At 41.2% G+C, this 22,387-nt stretch overlaps 2 protein-coding genes across 3 annotated transcripts; both read right to left on the bottom strand.

Moving 5' to 3' along the window:
- Nucleotides 1-1,396: 1,396 nt before the first annotated feature.
- Nucleotides 1,397-20,589, bottom strand: LOC308435459 (uncharacterized protein). Of its 2 annotated transcripts, XM_080936112.1 has the most exons (5): nucleotides 20,483-20,583; nucleotides 13,118-13,215; nucleotides 9,849-9,975; nucleotides 9,598-9,658; nucleotides 1,397-4,305 (listed from the first exon to the last, which is right to left on the bottom strand). In XM_080936112.1, exons 3-5 carry the CDS (start codon nucleotides 9,880-9,882, stop codon nucleotides 1,851-1,853), a joined length of 2,550 nt encoding a protein of 849 aa, XP_080792238.1. In that variant the 5' UTR covers nucleotides 9,883-9,975; nucleotides 13,118-13,215; nucleotides 20,483-20,583; the 3' UTR covers nucleotides 1,397-1,850. The 2 variants fall into 2 exon arrangements, with proteins under 2 accessions (XP_080792238.1, XP_080792237.1); XM_080936111.1 differs by lacking the exon at nucleotides 13,118-13,215 and having other exon boundaries at nucleotides 20,483-20,589.
- On the bottom strand, nucleotides 4,960-9,565 carry LOC308435460 (protection of telomeres protein 1-like). The gene has a single exon (XM_080936113.1). It carries the CDS (start codon nucleotides 9,093-9,095, stop codon nucleotides 7,170-7,172), a length of 1,926 nt encoding a protein of 641 aa, XP_080792239.1. The 5' UTR covers nucleotides 9,096-9,565; the 3' UTR covers nucleotides 4,960-7,169.
- Nucleotides 20,590-22,387: the final 1,798 nt, after the last annotated feature.

Below are 22,387 nucleotides of genomic sequence, written 5' to 3'. Positions count from 1 at the left end.
ACTTTGACTTCTTCCTTTTTGTATTATATTCCTTTTATTTGCTTTATATTTTTCAGTACTATCTTGAATAAAGTCAAGAAAGTGGGAACCTTTGTTTTCTCCATTTAATGTCAGCTATATGCTTGCCATATATATTATGGTGAGATATGTTTCTTGTATTCAAGTTTCTTTGGGATGTTTGACATGATTGATATTAGTTTTATCAAAAGCCTTCCCTATGACTTCTATCAAAAGCAAGAGATTATTTGTGAAATTTATAAAATTTATTGACATATTGAGCCAGTACTACTTCTCTGGAATAAACCAGCTTAATCATGGTGATAGTTGATATATTAGTGAACCTAGTTTGCAGGCATTTTAAAGAAAATTTGTATATATGTATATGTTTATTTATATTGCAGTTTTTTTTAATCTGGTTTTAGTACCAGGCTAACATTCACCTCATAAGAGTTTGGTGATGTACCCTTCCTTTGCTATTAAATAGAATAGTTTAAGAAGCATTTGTTGGTATTTCATTGAAGGTCTGGTAATCTTTTAATTGGGAGATATTTGATCACTACTTCACTCTCACTGATTTCTACAAAGCTGCTGAGTTTATATATCTTCATGATTTACAATTAGGTCATATATATCTAGAAATCTATGAACTTAGTTTTCCAATTCATTGGAATAAATGATTTCTAAGGCAAAACCTAAAAATTGTTCTGAATTTCATTAATGTGTGTGGTAACAGCTCTTCTTACCCTCCAGTTTGAAACTGTCCACATTGATGTTTTTATATTTAATTGTTTTGAGAATTTTACATGTGAATACTGTATTTATATTTTCATCCCTCCCTTTCCTACAATCAACTTCCTCCCATTTCCTCCATCAAATTCACCTTTCTTTTTCTAACACTAACACCTAGTGCTAACCCACAATCCTAATCCTCCACCCTAACCCTCTCCAATCCTCTAACCCTAACCCCTAACTTTCTAATATGAACAGCAAACCCAACCACCTTAATCATAATCTCTAACCTTCTAACTCAGCTTCTTTAAAACAAACCCGACATTCACTTTGACCAGGTTTTTAAATTGTTAAGCATTTATGTAGATTTTAAAACACAAAGACGTCACCACATTGAGCACATTCATAAGGCTTTCCCCCCTAGTATTTGTTATTTTCTACACTCAGTGATAACTTGTAAAGGACAAAAGCTGTACATTGCTTCCATTCACAGGATTTCAGAGAATGGAAGTATGAATAATTTTGTTATAGTGAGAACTACAGAAACGTGCAAAGGCTTCACCATATTCAATATTCATAGTCTCTCCAGTGTGGTATCATCCATTCTGTTTGCCTTAATTTGAGTTTTATTGCTGTGAAAAGATACCATGACCAAAGCAACTCTTATAAAGGACAATATTTAATTGGAGGTGGTGTACAGATTGGCAGTGTCCAAGCAGTTATGGTGCTGGAGGAGCTTGATCAGAAGGCAGCCAGAAGAGCTTAAGTACAGGATCCCAAAGCCTACCCCCACAGTGACATACATTCTCAAAGGCCACATCTACCCCAGAAAGGCCATACCTTCTAATACTGCCACTTGCCATGGGCCAAGTATATTTAAACCACCACACCTTTGAAGATCACTGTAAAGGCTTTACCACATTAATTACATTCATAGGTTACTTTTTAATTTTTAAGATTACATATAAGTACACTGTAGCTGTCTTCAGACACACCAAAAGAGGGCATCAGATCTCATTACAGATGGTTGTGCGTCACCATGTGCTTGCTGGGATTTGAACACAGGACCTCTGGAAAAAGTCAGTTCTCTTAACCACTGAGCCATCTCTCCATTCCCAGGGTTACTCTTTAATATGTATTCTTTTATGTAGTTGGAGGGAGCTTGATTGTGAAAAAGCTTCACCACATTGACTACATTTGTAAGGTTTATATCTAGTATGAATTCTTTTATGCTTTTGAAGCTGACGTTGAGAGGCAAAGGATTTACTACATTGCTCACATTCATAAGGCTTCACTCCAGTATGTATTGCTTTATGTATTTGGAGACTAGTGTTATATGCAAAGGCTTTTCCACACTCATTACATTTGTAAGGTTTCTCTCCAGTATGACTTCTTTCATGTTTTTGAAGTTGATCACGAAAGGCAAAGGATTTACTACATTGCTCACATTCATAAGGTCTCACTCCAGTATGTGTTGCTTTATGTATTCGGAGACTAGCATTACATACAAAGGCTTTATCACATTGATTACATTTGTAAGGTTTCTCTCCAGTATGACTTCTTTCATGTCGTTTAAGATCATTCTGACCTACAAAGGCTTTACCACACTGACTACATTCATAGGGCTTCTCTCCTGTATGTGTTCTTTTATGTACATTGAGATGACAACGATGTGCAAAGGCTTTACCACATTGATCACACTCATAGGGCTTCTCTCCCGTGTGTGTTCTTTTATGTACTTGGAGAGAACTATGAGATGTAAACGCTTTACCACATTGACTACATTTGTGAGGTTTCTCTCCAGTATGTGTTAATATATGCATTTGGAGATGACCCTGTTGTACAAAGGCTTTACCACATTGATTGCATTTGTAGGGTTTTTCTTCATTATGAATTCTTTCATGCGTTCGAAGTTGACCTCGAGAGGCAAAGGCTTTACCACATTGATTGCATTCATAGGGCTTCTCTCCAGTATGTATGCTTTTATGTATTTGCAGAGTACTGAGTCGCGAAAAGGCTTTATCACAATGATTGCATTTGTAGGGTTTCTCTCCAGTATGAATCATTTTATGCATTTGAAGATTACACTGAAGCGAAAAGGCTTTCCCACATTGATCACACTCATAAGGTTTCTCCCCAGTATGAACTCTTTTATGTATTCGGAGATAACTATGAGATGTAAAAGCTTTACCACATTGATTACATTTGTAAGGTTTCTCTTCAGTATGTTTTCTTTCATGTATTTGAGGATGACCCTGTTGTACAAAGGCTTTACCATATTGATTGTAATTGTGGGGTTTTTCTTCATTATGAATTCTTTCATGACTTTGAAGTTGACCACGAGAGGCAAAGGCTTTACCACATTGATTGCATTCATAGGGCTTCTCTCCAGTATGTGTTCTTTTATGTATTTGGAGATGACTATAAGACACAAAGGCTTTATCACATTGATTGCATTTGTGAGGTTTCTCTCCAGTATGAATCATTTTATGCATTCGAAGATTACCCTGAACTGCAAAGGCTTTACCACACTGATTGCATTCATAGGGCTTCTCTCCTGTATGTGTCCTTTTATGCATTTGGAGACTACTGTGATATGAGAAGGCTTTACCACATTGATTACATTCATAGGCTTTCTTTCTAGTATGTGTGCTTTTATGTATTTGTAGAGTATTGTGTCGTGAATATGTCTTATCACATTGATTGCATTTGTAGGGCTTCTCCCCAGTATGTGTTCTTTTATGCATTCTGAGTTGACTGTGTGCTGTAAAGGCTTTATCACATTGATTGCATTTGTAGGGTTTTTCTCCATTATGAATTCTTTCATGACTTTGAAGTTGACCTCGAGAGGCAAAGGCTTTGCCACACTGATTACATTCATAGGGTTTCTCTCCAGTATGTGTTCTTTTATGTATTCGGAAATAACTTTGATATGCAAAGGCTTTGCCACATTGATTACATTCATAGGGTTTCTCTCCAGTATGTGTTCTTTTATGTACTTGGAGATAACTTTGATATGCAAAGGCTTTACCACAATGATCACATTTGTAAGGTTTCTCTCCGGTATGTGTTATTTTATGCATTTTGAGATGACTGTTCCGTACAAAGGCCTTACCACATTGATTGCATTTGTAGGGTTTCTTTCCAGTATGTATTACTTTATGCATCTCAAGATTACGATAATATGCAAAGGCTTTACCACAATGATCACATTTGTAAGGTTTCTCTCCGGTATGTGTTATTTTATGCATTTTGAGATGACTGTTTCGTACAAAGGCTTTACCACATTGATTGCATTTGTAGGGTTTCTTTCCAGTATGTATTATTTTATGCATCCCAAGATTACGATGATGTGCAAAGGCTTTACCACATTGATTACATATGTAGGGTTTTTCTCCAATATCAATTCTTTCAAGATTTTGAAATTGTGAAGGGTATGTAAAGGCTTTGTTACATGGCTCACATTCATAGAGTTTCTCTCTAGTATGTGTTCTTTGGAGATGACTATTCTGTGCAAAGGCTTCACCATACTGAAGACCTTCATAGGGTTTCTCTCCAGTACGAGTTCTTTCATGCCTGTAAAGATAGATAATTGGTACATGCGAAAGCTTTCTCACATTCACTAAATCAATGAATCTTTTTATCTGTAGAAATTAATTCTACAGTTTGATCCAATTGTAAAAAGGAAGCCTATCTTAAGGTTTTATCACTTTGTTTACACTGAGAAAGTCTGCTCAGATGTGGACTACTACATATATTCTATTGTTCTGAGAGAGAGAGGTACATTGCTCCTTTCAATATTCCTAGGCTCATGTGGCTTTTATCTACAGTGATACAGGATATAACTATTAGAATAATAATTAAGGTTTCTCTTCAACAACATTCAACTCTCATAAACTGTCCCTATCACTTAAACTTAGCAATGTTACTATGAGTTACTATATAAGCAAATATTCCTTTACTATGGAATATTTGCTTATTAGAAATGTATACTATCACCCTCTCTCTCTCTCTCTCTCTCTCTCTCTCTCTCTCTCTCAATCTCCAGCCCCCCATGCCCACCCCTTTATATGTGAGTGGCATGAGACTAAATAGACTGGCAGTTCTATAATGTGGCTATGATACAATGGTAATATCTGTTAAGGCATTGTTTGTCTTTTTTGGTATTTAAAAATTATGTTTAATCCTTACATACCAAGAAAACTTTGACTATTTCCATGTTACGTTTTGTTTTATTTTATGATCATTGCAATAGCAAGATTTCAATGCACACCATCAAACCTTTAAAAAAAAAAAATCAAGTACTGACAAAAATATATTCATATAATTCTATGCTAAAATGCTTTTAATAATCTGTACATGTATCTGCTTTTTTAAAAAATAAAATTGTAAGGAAAAAAAACAGTACAAGATTAGAAACCCAACTAGTGTTAAGTCACACAGAAACAAATGTCTTATGCAGAAAACAGACCTACAGTGTCTGGTAACAACAGAAATTTCCTGAAGGGGAAATGACACTTGGGTTTCTCCACACAAAATGTGGCCTTATTTTGTAATCTAGTTGTCACTCTGGGCAGGTTGAGAAAAAAAGACATTTCACCATTGTCTTAGTCAGGGTTTCTATTCCTGCACAAGATATCATGACCAAGAAGCAAGTTGGGGAGGAAAGGGTTTATTCAGCTTACACTTCCACATCGCTGTTCATCACCAAAGGAAGTCAGGACTGGAACTCAAGCAGGTCAGGAAGCAGGAGCTGATGCAGAGGCCATAGAGGGATGTTACTTACTGGCTTGCTTCCCCTGGCTTCCTCAGCCTGCTTTCTTATAGAACCCAGGTCTACCAGCCCAGGAATGGCACCACCCACAGTGGACTGAGCCCTCCCCCCTTGATCACTAGTTGAGAAAATGCCTTACAGCTGGATCTCATGGAGGCATTTCCCCCAACTGAGGCTCCTTTCTCTGTGATAACTCCAGCTTGTGTCAAGTTGACACAAAACCAGCCAGTACAATTAACCCCTTGTCAACTTTACACACAAACAAATCAATATTAAGCTTCAACCCTTACTTTCTGGTTCATCCCCAAGATCTAAATAACCTTAAGAGTCCACCAGTCTTTACCAATTCCTACATTTGAAAATTGCAATACCTTTAAAATATTCAGTCTCTTAAAAAAAAAAAAATTCAGTCTTTTTTTTTTTTTTACAATTCAAAGTCTCTAAACTGTGGTCTCCTCTTCTTCCTTCAAGAGGGAAAGACATCAGGGCACAGTCACAGTCAAAGCAAAATCAATCTCTAACCATCCAGTGTCTGGAAATCCACTTACAAATTTCTGGGCTCTTCCAAGGGCTTGAGTCACTTCTCCAGCTCTGCCCTTTCGTAGCACACACTTTGTCTTCTAGGATCCAGCTGCCTGTTCTGTTCTCCACTGTTCTCCACTGCCAATGCTGTTCCTGGTAGTCATCTCCTTGTACTGGCATCTCCAAAACACTACTGTCAGTCTTAGGGCACTAACTGCCACTGAGGCTGCACCTTCACCAATGGCCTTCCATGGCCTCTCACACTGCCAAGCCTCAGCTGCTCTCCATGACCCCTTCATTCCTTCAAAACCAGTACCACCTGGGTGACTCTTACACATTACCTAGTCCAGCCACAGCAGGAGGTACAACCTTGGTTATCTCTGGAACCCAACCTCTCTGTGCTCTCACAAAACAGTTCTCAGATTTCACCTCAATGATGCTGGTCTCTTCTTAATCACCACCATTTCTTAGCTCCAGCTGACCAGCATCAATAGTACCAGTAATGCAAATGTTTTGCTTTAGTGTTCTGGTATCTTGTTAATCACAACTGGTTCTTCAGCCCCAACTAACCAAAACCACAGAATCTTAACAACCAAAACATCAATAGCCCTAATCTAAGAGTCTTTAATCTTCCCTCTGAAATTTCACAAGTTAGGCCTCCATCTTCTGCACTGTTCTTAACATTATCTTCCAAGCTTCTACTGAACAACCTACAGAGCTCTTAATATGTCAAAGGCTCTTCTTGCTCAAAGTTCCAAAGTCCTTCCACAGTCCTCCCCTACACATGGTCAGGTTGTCACAAGAATACCCCACATCTGGTACCAAATTGTCTTAGTCAGGGTTTCTATTCCTGCACAAGATATCATGACCAAGAAGCAAATTGGGGAGGAAAGCTGGATTTCATGGAGGTATTTGCCCAACTGAGGCTTTCTCTGTGATAACTCCAGCTTGTGTCAAGTTGACACAAAACCAGCCAGTACAACCATATTCACAAGAAGGTATAAATAACAATACAATGTCTTTCTGCATGAGAGAATATAAGGCTAGAGTGAAATGTGAATGGAGACCTGCCTTTTCAGAGTCACAGTCATATGTTTTTAAGACTGTTATACCCCCATGCCACTCACTGCACAGATCAGCAGCACTAGATGATGTCTTCTGCAACTGTGGTGTCAAATATCTGGTAACATATTTGATGTTGCGTTCCACTTGTGACATTGTAGGACTTGATGAGGCACTCCAGCCATGGGTGTGCATCCATTTTTATTCCTTGAGGACAAATGACATTCATGATTTTTTCCAGATTTCTCTGAAGGTCATCATGAGTAAGTATTTCTGATGCTAGGATCTGGAAAAACTTCTCCGAATCCTTGAGGTAGACATCCAATACTCCAGTTCCATCATCAAATGTGAAATTCATAACAAACACATACTGTAGAGGTACAATGCCCAGAACTTCTGCCACAGAGGAAGGAATCCAGAGTCTTTTATTAGAAATAGTACTGAGGTTTTGTATGGGTTTCAAGTTTGAACACTGTTTACATCCATAGTGACATACTTTTTTTCGTATGAGGAATGGTGCTGAAAGATCTAGCAGCTCCAGGTCCTCAGGGCTAGACCTCACAGGGATCACACTTTGAAACTTGCTTGACAGTTCATAGATTTCACAGAGCAGTCCTCCTTCTATCAAAACTAGACACTCACTTGGGTGAGGAAGGATGCCATCATTTTTTACAAAATGAACAGCAACCCGCCGTCCCCCTTGGCCTTCAGTGGTCCACAAATCTGAGTCATATAATGGTGTATCTTGCAGCTTGTAGTCTGGGGCTTTAGCTGCTGCATCTTGCAAAATTTTATTCACATTTTCCTCATGTGGAACTTCTTGCAATAAATGACATTTAGGACAAAGAAGTTTAACAGACTCTAAGAGTCTTCTGGGCATGTATGATCTTAGTTTTGCTCTGATTCGATATTTTTGAGGAGCTCTTTGCTTCAAAATGGCACACAGTGATGTCGTCTCTAAATCATGGTAACCTGTAAGTGTTGTAGCACAGAGTCGTTGACATCTTTCTACCTCATACAGAGAAACTGAGTCTGATTCAGAGCTTGAAAGTGTTAAACAGTTTTCCACATTGTATGATTGACAGATATCATCTGAGGTCTGAATAGCTTCCAAATCTACAGATTCTAAAGCTTTTTTCAGCTGATCCACTTCATAGTTACGTTCTGGTAAGACCCTAATCCCACGACCATAGCTGGTTCCTCCATGAAGATGAAACTCGAGTCTTATACAGGAAGTCGTGGACTCTGAACTAACTGGCTGAAGTTTGGTATGGAGGCTGTAGATTCGAAGGAAGCTTTTAATCTTTAGGGATTTTGCCACTTGGACATGATTATCATAAACGACGATGTCTATCACCAGATTCTGTAGCCGCAGAATGTGACTTATGTCACCTTCAAAAGCATCATCTTGTATGCAGACTCTCCAAGAGGGAATCTTCGTCTCGGTGCCATCCCACACCTTTAGGAGAAATGACACTCCATCCACTTTTGCTTTGCCCAGGAGCTGACAAGTCAGGTCATAATACTGCATGGGCTGAGCATCAGAAAGCTGCAGTGATCTGGAAGAAGCTGAAATGTGTGTGGATGCCCAAGTCCGCAAGGCTTCTACCATACTGTAGTTCTGAGCAGTGAGGTTAAAGCTCCTGCCTAAAGTACTTAGCTTGGCAGAAGCCCCTAAGGTGCCATCAAATGTCAAAGATGTAAAACCAAATTTGCTGATTCCCTGAAGCTCATTTTTATATGACTGGATCTTCAGCCCATGGAAGCAAACAATGTCTCCAACTTTATGAATGACAGGAAGGGCTTCATAGTTTCTACTAAAGAGCATGCATGTTAGCTTCGCGTTTGTCTGGTCCACAATTGTTACAACAGAACAATAATCTGTTCCTTTGCTTACATACGGAGGCTTAAAGAACTTCACAACACCACAGACATTGACCACGGTGCCTTCCTTAAGTAGATTTAGGGGTGTGTATGTATAAGGTGCTACGACTTGGGCCAAAGACATTATTATGTGGAAAATCCTTTTACAGAATTATTCAAACCCTTATTAAGGTCTAATCTTCAAAACAGCTGCTTTACTTCCAAATATCAAATAACCGAGAGTTCTCCCCGGATATGCATCTTACTGTAATTACATCCTGGTTGTGGAGGTCTGAAATCTAATTTCTGTAATCTATTCAGTGGCTGAAGTTCTGGTACCCACTTGACTTCCTTTATTAATTCCGAGTTATAATGATTTCCAAGGCAAATTTCCGTGGAAATAGAAAATTCAAGCTGACACTTGCTGCTGGGAAAGTATCTGAAGCCTCTCCATTGTCTTCTGTTTTAGAGGAATGTCTTGCAAACACAAATCAGACACCTAAGTTTGAGGTAAATGGATTTGTGAGGATTTAATAATCAACACACTTAAAGTGCTTTTTTAACACCGTTGTTTTTCTTTAAAAGCTCTAGAACACATTAACATTTCTTCAGAGGTGTGTTCATACCAACTTGCACATGAAAATTACCTTCCATGTCTTCTGAAGCTTTGATGATGTTCTTCAATGCTACTGTCTTCCCAATTGTAGCCTAAAATATAGTACCAGAAAATGGATGATATATTATTGGAAATTAGGCAAAAGTTAAGTTATTGTATTTAGTGAACCTCATTTATTCACCTCATTCTTCCTCATCCTCAATTGAAATTACAGAGAAGCATCAGTAACAAAGAAACAGTTGTTCCTTATTTGAAAAAGTGAAAGAAAACTCACTGTCTTACCTACAGCAGTGAGGTTCCTGTAGGTCTCCAACATCACATCTTTGTAGAGATTCTTCTGTGAAGGATCCAGCAAAACCCATTCTTCTCGAGTGAAGTTCACATGCACATCATTATATGTCAATGCATCCTAAAATATCACATACACGTGTACAACAGAAACCATGTTACTGACATCACTGTAAGTGTATATATACTTCATTGACCATATATTTGCATGATTCTGATGCTTCCCCCACTTATTTCTTGACCCAGAAGTTCTAATGTAATTACCAAGTCATCTTAGAAAAAAACCGAATAATGAGGTTCACCTGTCATTTCTTTGCTCTTTGAATAGGATATAGCCTTGCAAGAGAAAGGCTAATTAACAGAGAGAGGGGAAGAGGGAGGGAGGGAGGGAGAGAGGGAGGAAGAGAGGGAGGGGGAGGGAGGAAGAGAGGGAGGGAGAGGGAGAGAGATCATATATCAGAGAAATTATATGAACAATTACTAACTACAAAAATGATGGGTAAGCTGAGCATATTAGCTCATGCCTTTAATCCCAGTGCTCAAGAGGCAGAGGCAGGGAAATCTCTGGTCTGCTCTATCCAGGACAGCCAGAAGGTACATATTAAGACCATCTCCCCTGAAAAAGTCAAACAAACAAGAGAGAAAGGACACACACACACACACACACACACACACACACACACACACACACACACACACACACACACACCAGCACACACAGGAAATGGGTTAAGTCTACAGACACTTAAATAATAATAAATAAAAATAAGTAATCTAAAAAGGTTCTTCCTACAAAAGCATCTATTGAGAGGACAGAGTTGGCCAGACAACCTGCAAACTGACAGTTTGGAAAATTAGGCCTAAGTTTCTGGTTCCCAGAACAGGTCAATTCCAGGAAAACCACCCCTCACGGGCAGCCAATCATGAGCTTCTAGAAACTGCCCCTGCCACCAGGCCTGAGCCAAGCCTGACCCAAGAATAGTTAATCAGCAGTGGTTCCGGAAAGTCCACCAAATTCTCCAGAAACTTGACCAATCCCAAAGACACCCATACCCCTGGAAATTGGGCCAACCAATCAGTATAAAGTTCACTTATTCCTCCTAGAATTCCCCTAATTGGCTTTAAAAGCTCACATGTCTGAATCCATCATAGTGAATGGTAGACCCCTGTATGACAGAATTCTGCAGAATAAAAAGCTTTTGCATACTAATTGAGTTGAGGTCTTCCTTCAGTGATTCCTGGCCCCTAACATTTATAAGCTCTCCCAAAGAAATCCACAAAGAAGAAACAAGTATTCAAAGACATCACCCTATCTGGGAGCTTTTTGACTCAATCAGCTACATTCTGATCATGGTCATCCATGACGAAAATGCATTTAGTTTAACTTCAATAACCTCAATAGTCATACACTGACTATTGCAGCAACCCATACACTCTACATACAAAGGCACAGAATACCCCTTTCCATTCCAAGAGAGCGGAATGTATACACAGTAAGGGAAGATTGGACCGATGCAAGAAACCCAGCAGGGCACACACCAAATCCTGCAGCTCTGTCTCAGACACAGGGGGCCTCACTTTCAAAAGGCTTAAATGGCCCCATCCCAGCAACATCTCTTGGCTTAGTTTCTTCCACTCCCTATATGCAGCTCTCCATGACTGGTGTATCACAGCTTCATGCTCACAGGTTCATACCCTCAGTGTCCCCCCTCACTCGGGCTCTGACTCTGCCAAACATAGATGGTTGGAACATTGCTGAACTGAAACCACATGAGAAGAATCCATGGTCTTAAAGTTACAACTTTCTTATTTCCAGGGTGCTCCTGCAAAGTTTGGATGCTAAATTGGGATGGACTGTGCCATACTTAGACTGCAGTTATAGCAGGTTTTATATAAAGTTCCTTCCTGGGTCTAGGAATCACCTTGCCCACTTCCCCTTCCATTCATTGAAGGCTTAGCAGGGAATGTTTCCCTTAGGGCACCTCCTAAGGCTTTTGGTCCAGAGCAAGGACCTTCTCTTTAATGGTGATAATCTCTTTGTTTCTGCCTCAGCATTTGGCTGACATCTTTAACTTCCCAGAGCTATTTTTCTCTACAAACCACAGATTTTACATTTATTTCTGCCACACTTGCTTTTTTCCCCACTGTAGTCCTCAATGAGTTACTAGTGATAATCATCCAATGGATTCAATATTCCATCTAAGAAATACAGCCAATTATTTTTTAATTCTGCCTTACCCGATTTCTCAGAGCACAGGCAGAATAAGATTTGGGGTTATAAATACCACATGATGACCTCTAGCTAATTTTTTCATGGAGTCTATTTTCAACTGAAATCCTATGACCTCAACGTCCATCTGTATTACTTGCAATACTCCAATCTGCCAGATGCTACAACAGCCAATTAAGCTCTGAGTACAGCTTTCTATGCTGATAGCCATCTCAAGCCCTGATATTTTCCACACACCTCCAACGGAGAACATTCCCAGGTTCTGTCCAGCAACAAAATCACTTTTTTGTTCCTGGTAGTAAGTTGTTCTTGTTTCTGCTACGTTGATTAAATCCTCTAACCAAAAGCACCTCAGGTAATGTACAGGATCACTTGGCCCATCATTTTGGGAGCTTAGGATAGAAACTCAAGCTTCAAGAAAATAAGGCAAAAGCCATGGGCAAATACTGTTTCCTGCCTTGCCCTCTTGCGTGGTCACTGGCTCATGCTCAACTAGCTCTCTTCTGTAGCCTGGGCTCACTTAGGATTCCTGACACCCTCAATAGACTAACTTCCCACGTTAATCTTCAAAACACAATCTCTCACTGATAACGCATCGAAGAGGGTGTGCCCTCAAGTAGGGTCCCTCAGATGACTATAGGCTCTAAAATGTCGACAACTTAAGCTAATTAGGACACAATGACAATAATATATCAGAAAGTTTAAAAAAAATCAAATCAAATGTGTTCACTATATGAATCACTTCAGTAGCAAAAACTGGAAAATTGATGATCACAACAACTGGAAAACAGAGCTGCGAAGAAATGAGGAGAGACCAGCCTTCAGGTCAAGAGGAAACTACAACTATCCCAAACTATCAAAAACTCAATAGTTTATCATTTTCCAGAAACATGACAATATAATTAGATTATAATGAATAAAATCACACAATATAGATGGTACTACAGATAAAAGGAGATAGAAAAACAGACAGACATAAGTTTTTTAAACAGAAACTATAAGACTATACTAAAAAAAAAAAATAAGAAATTACAGGCCAATACTCATCCTGTGTGTTGTTTCTTCTCTTTGCCAACAAGAGAAAGTGAATTAGGAGCTGCAGAAACCCAGACAATTGGACATAGAGTCAGCCTAAAGAATGGGAAAAGATTTTTTTTAACCAAATCCATATCTTATAAAGGTCTATTATACAAAATACATAAAGACCTCAAGAAATTAGATTTTCCAAAGCCAAAAAAAAAAAAAAAAAAAAAAAAAAAAAAAAAAAAAAAAAAAAAAAAACAATTAAAAAATGGGGTATGGATATAAACAGAGAATTCTCAACAAAAGAATCTCAAAAGGCTGAAATACTTTTTAAAAACACATCCGCTTAGCTATCAGGGAGATGCAAATCAAAACTACTTTGAGAACTTATCTTGCACATGCCAGATTGTCTAAGACCAATAATACAAGTGCTCATGCTGGCAAGAAAGGGGTTGGGAATGGGTTACATTTCATTGGTCAAGGTGGTCCCTTGGATATCCTCAAACAATCCATGCTGATGCCAGAACAAAACTTTGCTCTCAGATAACTCAGTGGGCCCATCAATGAGGACAGGACAGGCTTGGAGCCTTCACCTGTGTTCTAGACTCTTTGAGGAGAGAAGGCATTCTACAGACTACAGAAAGAGAAACCTGGGGCTGGAGAGATGGCTCAGTGGTTAAAAGCACCTCCTGCTCTTCCAGAGGTCCTGAGTTCAACTTCCAGCAACCACATGGTGGCTCACAACCATCTGTAATGAGATCGCATGCCCTCTTCTGGTGTGTCTGCAGACAGCTACAGTGTACTCATAGATAATAAATAAATAAATCTTAAAAAAAAATAGAAAGAGCAACCTATACATACCCACCACCATTACTACCCCCGACACACATACAATTGGTCCTTCCTGAAGATGTGCTGGGGCATGACAGTAACAAATTTGTTTGAGTGGCCAATCACTGTTTGGTTTAACTTGAGGCCCTTGACAAGAGAGGGAACCCATGACTAACAATGACTGGATTTCTAGAAACCCTACAGAGACTTAAATGGTAAGCACAGAGCCAGTAGAGGTCTGTGCCAGGTCCTCTGCTGATATGTTATGGTTGTTAGCTTGGTGGTTTTGTGGGACCCCTAATGTTGGGAGCAGGTATATCTGATTCTTTTGCTTGATCTTGAGACTTTTCCTATCAGGTTCCGTTAGACTGTCCTCTCTTGGAGGTCTGCTCCTATTTGAAGAGGAAACAGGGCGCTCGGGGAAGGGGGGGTTTGCTGGATCTTGAGGAGAGGATAGAAGAAGTGGGGGTTAGCTGGGAAGAGTGTAGGAGGGAAGGGAAACGGTGGTCAGGATATATAGTAAAAGAGAAAATCTATCCTCAATTAAAATTCTAGTTCAATATTGCTTAGATGAAAATGCAAAGGAAAGTACTAGTGAACAAAGAAAAATGAAATAGTGAAGACGGGGACAGAATGATTGTGACAGATGCAGTTCTTGTCCTGTTTCTGTAGACAGTATCGCACAGGAGTGTAAAAATATCTCGGAGGCTTACTTCTTCCTGATAATCTTGGACTAGTCCTGACTCAAGGACCAAGCAAGTCAAAAATCAAAAGTCCTGTGAACATCTTTCTGGGGGCTAGGTGGGGAAACTGAGACAAAGGGACTGCCATACCTATATCCCCCGAGAGCCCTGGGTATCAAATGTAAATGTTCTTAATCTGGGCCAGTTTCCTGAGCTTAGGCCCAGAGTCAGATTCCTGCTTTGAGTTTACTTTTGTCCTGGTGATGTCAAATTCCTGCTGCCAAGGGTTCAGTAGCCCCCAAAAGCTCTCCACAACCTTCATCATTTGGGAGCAAAGGTGTATACTAAGGGCTGAACCACAACACAGTTAGAAAAGCTTTTTCCCCCAATAGTCTCTGAGTTCACAATGTGATCAAATACCCTGCACCCTAGGAGGTCATGACAAGCTCCTTTTAGGCCCTTGAAATCTATGTCTGTGAAATCAGAGGTTTGCTCTCAACAATATGAAATATGTATCACACAGGAAACAAAAGCAGTTATTTTCTCGTGTTAGCTTTCACTAGTTTAGAGTGTGGACTTACAATGCTTTCTTCTCATTTCATCCCATAGGAATACTCTTTTTAAGTATTTAAGAAAAACTGTTTGACTAACTATTCAAATAGAAATGCATATGTGATGTGCAAAATTGCTATATTATATTATGCATAAAACAATGCATAAAAATGTTAAATGTTTAAACACATTCTCCACAAAAATAAAAGTGTTACCATCTAAGCTGAGTTACTTAAAGCAGAGAAAACAAAGAGATGAGTTATCTAAGACTATTACATATTTGTTCAACTGTAATTTATCGTATTTAAATTTTTACTTTTTCATGCAGTATGACTCATTAGCAGAAAGCTCTAATGCTATTCAGGTAAAGCCATGTTCTGCATTCTCACAGTATACTGTAACAGCACATTTCCTTCTCACCTATAAATAACTCTTGGTACAGAAAGCTTGATGTTTCATTTCTCTTCTCCACATAATGCTCTAAATAAACATTAGGAAACTCTTTAAAGGGAGATTGCTTCTGCTAGATTCTGTGCTTTCTGCCTTTCTGTAGGAATTTGGCAGGAACTTGACTTTGAGCTAGGGCTAGTCCTACTGAGGAAGTAGGCTCAGATAAGAATATTTACATTTGAGCAAATACAAAGTTCAAGGTAAACTCAGCAGAGGAATGTGAGACTTCCTCTTGGTCATCCTGTTAAGCTTCTAAAAACAATGATCCTGGGACTTTGCTTGAGCTGTAATTACATGTCATTTTATGATCAATACAGCTCTGACTTCATCCTTTACCTAATGCTATTGTCCTCATTCCATTAGCACCCAGCTTGTCCTCAGCAAATGCGCCTTGAGGTGATTCTCATGTTTAGGCTAGCATGAACACAACTGCAATGAACATGAGAATCCTCGTACTTCTTAAAACGAACTTCAAGTGCATAGAAACCATACTGAGGAGACTGCGGGGACCCATGGCAGTTCTGCCGTTTTTGTGAGAACTTGGTGTTGGTATCAGGAACCAGCTTTGCGGTTGCAGATTGTGTTCAAGCCCAGCAATGACTATGACATCATCCACAGGCGACTGGGACCCACATATTTGTTGCCGTGGGAACGCCATGTTCCTAGCATTCTCACCTCCCACACTTACCTGCGAGCAGTTATATCATTGCCCAAATAAAAAGCAGACCGTTTCTGACCTTCACCCCTTCTATTTTCCCCCTTTGTTGCTGCCTCTTTTGCCCTTCCCCTCCTCCTCACTTGGAACTGTACTGGCCTGGTGTGGTCTGTCCTGACATGAGCTACGATTCCAACACAACACTCGTTGCTTGGGTGTAGGCATTATGTCCAAATGTATCACAATACATATATTAAATATGTGCAATTTTCTATCAATTATAACACAACAAATATAACAAAATTAACTAATTTTGGTTGATATGTTTAGAAAATCCCAACCTACTGCTATTAGAGTTTATCTCTAATACAAATCCTGTGTCCCGTCCGGAATCATTGTCCAGTTCTGGACCGTGTTTTATTTTCATTCTTTGCTTTCTCAATTAGGTCATCCTAAAGTCCTCTTTCTATGGCTTTGTACATTATTTCACATCATGTTCACACTTACTATAGTTTGCTAACTGAATAATTATGTATTATGTCTTTTACCCATTTATGTAACTATAAACAACACCATTATAGTGATATATAAAAAAAGAGGATATTGGGTATGTTCAATTTGCAGCATAAATTCCAAACAATCTAAAGAAAACTCTTAACAATATATAACAGAAAAGCTGATTCCAAAAATATTTGCCATGTGAAAAAAAACTCAGAATTATCATCAGGATTATGAAGAAATAGTATACATTTTGGCACAATGTAGATTCTATCCGCACTTATCAAAGCTCCAACAATCAAAAGTTATACATTTGTGAAAAGACAATGAGATGTGGAGAGAAAAGCCAAGAATATAAGTCCCAAATTACAGTCAATATCAAAAGACCTAAGGAAACTCAGCCAGGAAAAATGTGAATTTGACCAATATTATCTATAATAACATGTATATAGAAATGGGATTAACACAGACTTTACAACTCCCACAGAACTAACTAAAAGCAACGCCTAAACTGTCATATTTCTGACCCTTCAGCCACTACTGACTTCACTTCCTGAGGCGCCATGCCCTAGAGCTCTCTCTGTATGGAGGTGATCAGAAAGGTGGGCTATGGCTCTGCGCCTCCTAATGCCCCCTGGTGATCTCACACAAACCAGCCCTGCACAAACCATGGCTGAAGAGCCAAGGTCTGCTTCCTGCCACGCTGATTTTACTAATGATGTAGAATCTGCCCTATCCATCTGCCTACCACGAGAAACCTCTGCATCTCAGAAGCTCCTTTTGGACTCTGGAACTGAATTTCCCTGAATCGCTCCATTCATTGTGACTCTGAATAGTGGAAAGATAGAAGGATTTTAATCAAATATTGCTGCAGGATGGTCCCTGTAACCTCATCTCTACTAGTTTCTAAACTATTTGTTAAATCTATCACACAAAACTGAATCTGCAGTGTAACATTCGGAACTTCTAGAAGCCAAACCTTCAGTTTTGGAATCTGTCTTCTGCACATCAAAAGCAATGCCTGTGTGTGCACACGGGGCAACAGTTTATGGCCAGAGCTGCGGAGCCTCCTCCCCCCCAGGGAGTCCACACTCAGGCAGGCTTACAGTCCACCCCAGCCCCATCAGACTGGACTGACAGCTTAGCCAACCTGCTTTTCCAGGTGACTGCCACACTCACCATGGTATGGCTCATGGTCTCCCTCACCGCTCTCTGAACTGCTTCGGAGACTATGGAAAGAACCTGCAAGCTACTTCCCACTGCTGCTCCTGATTGCCACACTTCAGAGTAGTGCCAGCCTCTCTACTGGAGGATTAGAGACTAAATGACTCAGACAGCGCAGGCCTTCCCAGCTCTGCCCTTTCACCCCACCCTAGGGCAGACAGAGCCCTACTCTGGTAAATTTGTATGTTATTAGAATCTACTCTCTCAGGTGTGCAGAGCTCTGGGTACTGCTTCTAGGAAAATGGCAAGAATATTTGACACTGGGTTAGGACAAGAAAGAAAGCCTAAGAAAAATACATCTGAGAAATGTGCTCCTTGCATCCTGAGCATCTTGACAGTACAGTGACCCAAGGGAACTTTATGCCTTTTTTTTCTTCCTTGACTACTTTGTTTATGACTTAGAATTGACCCTATTCTCTCTGTACCCAGGCAGTCAAGGTGGGTGGAGGTCTGTTGGCAAATTTCCCGGCCTGCTGAGGCCTGGAAGGAGGAGTTACACACAAGGTTCAGGCATAGGCTTGACTTTGATCTTAGTGGAAGGAACAGGGAAGTACCTCTGGATAAGACCCGAATTCAGTGTATATTTCAGAAAGTTGTTTCTGTTAGTTTGTGGCTTTGCTTTCTGCAGTACTGTGGAGTTTAAAAAGACTATGGAAAACAAGCTTGAGGCTGCTGGTTGCTGCTGCAGCAGTATTAACCAGCAGTCCTCTTAAATCTAACTCTCAGCTTTGCATCTTTCTGCCTTTCCTATCATTAATCCTCACCCCACCCATGAGAGACTGTTTGACTCATGCTGCTGGGTCCAGTACAAGGAAAGAAACTAGATTCAAGGATCTCTTTCTCCTCCACCACTGTTTCTCTCCTATCTGGTGTTAGGGGGTAAAATGGGGGGAGGAGGGGTTGAGGGGGAAGGGAAATCAAGAGTTGGGAAAAAAGAAGAATTCACAACATAGTAAAGACCAGCTACACTGGTTAATGCTAAAAGAGAAGCCAGCCTAGGGCGGATTTTGCATTCCACGTATGTTGTCATCCTTAAGTCTGTTTTAGTTCAGGTTCCAGGCTAAGTTTTGAACAACTTAAATATGGACTGGAGACTGCAAGTCTAGCCACTTAGACAGACATTTACACAGCAAACATATTCCCAGGATCGTTGCTTAAGTACAACAGTGCCCTGAAACAGCAGGTTACTGACAGTGGAAGGTCGTAGAAAAACGTTGGAAAAGGAGAAGGTAGAAAGCATAAACACTGGGCTGGGGAGGGCTTGCAAACGCTGCTTCTTAAGCTAAGTTAGCTTCCTAAGAACAACGACTTGTGTACGATTTACTTGAAGAAACAATGAAGTTGACAGAAACATCATACAATGGGGACACACTCAAGAGAAGTCTAATCAAGTGCTACAAGGGGAACCTCGAAAGCATTCCTGACCAAGCCTATAGTGGCCTTGGGTCTGATAAGCACAGCCCCAGGTGATTCGAGTTGTGTTCTCTGACTCTGAAGCCACCCCTCCCAAAGGGCTGGCACCAAGCATGTATATGGTTTTGGAAAAGGATCTTTGTTTTATCTCTATATCCAGGGCCTCAGGGAAAGCTCCCAAGGACTAGGTCCCAGGCTCTTACCGGCTCTGCCCTGCATATTCCTGGGCTTCAGAAGAAGCTACACAAGGGGGGCCTCAGGTAAAGCATAGCTTGATCAGGCCAGCACTCAATACAACAGTGTTTTGCTGTTGTTTTACCTTTTCAAGTGGTTGTCACCAGGTGTCATCTTGCCCATGTGGCTGAAGGATGCTTTTCTCAAGAAGAAAACTGAAACTTTTGTGGCACATTAGACCCTCGTGTTGATTATGATCCTGTTATGCCCCACTGGGCAGCTTGTTAGAGGCCTGCTCCTTGTTATGGGGGTGGGACTGGTTGTAAATCAGGGTTGTTTCCTTCTTGGCTTGGTACCATCCATGTTTCTGGACAGTCCTGGTGAACAAACCTGTATCCTAGCACCCCAATCTCTAACAGGCCTGGTTGGCAGACTACTTATCTGTGGGATGTTTTACGGGTGGTCCTCCCTCAGCTAAATTCTACTTGGTGTCACTATCCCCCACGCTTTAGTAAATCCTTCACAGTAGTAAAAGAAAAAGCTTGATACTGGTGTGCTACCCAGCATATGAAATGCCTTTTACAACCTCCACAAAATTAACCCCAAATAGATCGTACACCTTAATGCTAAATGCTAAGAGCTGAACTTGTAAAAACTAGGGCTCTCTGAGTTTGGGATCATGCCAAGGATCTTTCTACACTCAAGCAAAATGCTCTGCACGGACGCAGCCCCCGCAGTAAAGTTATTCAGAGGCTACCGCTGGGTCCAGCGAATGGCTAGGACCGACCTCACAGGTAGCCGCCGATTCCCACTCAGTCCCGGGAAAGACTCCACACCAGCTCCCGCTGCTCAGCCCCCTGCTCCTCCCCGTTGAGGGCAGTGACCCTGTGCTCACCATGTCGCAACTTCGGAGCTTGCCAGGGCGCACGGCACATAATCCAGCAGGGAGATAGAGAGCCCAATGCGTAGGACCACTCAAGCCTGCTCAGCTACTAAGGAAACCCTGCTCCGCGGCACCGGAAGGACCCGCCTTCTCTTCTGACTGGCAGGTCCGTCTGAAGGCTCTGATTGGCCACTAAGCCTTGAGTGACTCGAGCACCTCCGTAGTGTTAGAGTGTGCTGAAGGTACACAGTTCAGAGTTTCTCAGCTCAAGCTTCAAGGGCCAGAACTTTCCCACACCTACAGAGATTTGCATTCCAGTAGCACTTTTACCTGGCTTCCAATAATCTACCCATCTGTCTCTCCGCCTAGCCCCTGGGAGGACCCACCGCTCCACCTACCACTGTTCAGCCGCTTGCTCCTCCCCTTTGTGGGCAGTGACCCTGAGCGTCCCTCACGCAGTAGGCTCTTTCTTTGCCTTCTTCCTCCTGGAAGAAGGTGGAGAGCTTGCATAACTCAATCTGTCCCACAAGTGAATATTAACAATGAAAGAGATTTGGGGAAACAAGAGCTTTGTTTTGTGGCTGCTGTGATTCAGAGCTGGGATAAGCGGCTGACATGCATTTATTTAACACACCAAAGCTGGCTGGACCTCCAGATTCTCCCAGCACTCCTCAGTCCGCACCTGTTTACAGGACAAGATCGGCATACCCCACCTTGAACCTTGAACCTTCCAGCCCGGGGTCCGAGCTTTCCCTTCCTCAGAAGCTCTTCCTATTATAATCCAGACATTTTGTACTCTGTCTCTCCCTCCTCCTCTCCACTCTTTGGTCCTTTCCTCTCCCTCCACTTTCCCTCTCACTACCCCCCACCCCCACTCCGCATTTTTCTCTCCCTGCTTGCCTTGCTGGCTCCCTCCCCTCCCCTCTTCTCCCCTCCCCTCCCTCCACTTCTCTGACTTCCTTAGAAGGAGGTAGAAGATAGAAAGTATAAAAGCTGGGGTGGGGAGAGCTTGTAGAACCTATGTCTTATACTAAGTTAGCCTCTTAAGAATATTAGATACTGAAGAGTAAAAAGTTGTCAAAGGACACTGATTCCTTGCCCTAGGGCCCTCGCCTCTGCAGGTAATTGCTCCCTGAAGTTTCTTGAGATTTGAGTTCCCAAAATAACCACAGAAGGTCCGGATGACCTCTGTGGAATGTTTCAACGCCCTAGGTGTGCCCCGGGTGTACGGCTAAAAAATGATTCTTCCCCTTTGAATTTCCTCATTCCCCCTGTCCTCCCCCTCTTTTGTGGTTTTTGCCTTTATAAGCCCGTTACAAGTTCAGGCCGGGGTCGAACTCCTCTACCCCTGCGTGGTGTACGAGTTTCAACCCCAGCATGCTGGCCTGAGATCTCACTCTGTTTCACTTTCAATAAACTTCCTCGTGCGATTGCAGCAAGTCTGGTCTCGGTGCCTCGCTGGGTGCGCGCCTCTCCTGAGATTTGAGTGAGGGTCTCCCTTCGGGGGTCTTTCAATACAAGGAGAAAATGGAAAGAAATGGGACACTTCTATGAAGTCATCAGAAACTATCCTATACAATGGGACAAACTCAGGAGGAGTCTAATAAAACTGTGCTGCACAAGGAGAATTCACAGTTATCTCAAGAACATTCCTGACCAAGCCTCTGCCTTGGGACTGATAACCACAGTCCCATGCAGAGGAAAGAGCTGGGTTCTGAGGATCTGGAGCAATGCTTCCCCAAAGGCCCTGGCCCCAGATCATCACCAGCTCTACCAAGCATAGTCCTGGCTTTAGGGAAGGTCTTAGGGAAAGCTCCCAAGGACTAGGCTTCAGGTTGTTTTGGGCTCTGCCAAGCATGTTCCTGGGTTTGAGATGGAGCTATGTCATTCTTCATACTTGAGGGCCTCATGGAAAGA

The sequence above is a fragment of the Micromys minutus genome (genome assembly GCF_963924665.1).
Source record: "Micromys minutus genome assembly, chromosome: 23".
NCBI lineage: Eukaryota > Metazoa > Chordata > Mammalia > Rodentia > Muridae > Micromys > Micromys minutus.
The sequence above is the reverse complement of the archived record's forward strand: the minus strand, read 5'-3'. Positions and strand labels throughout refer to the sequence as shown.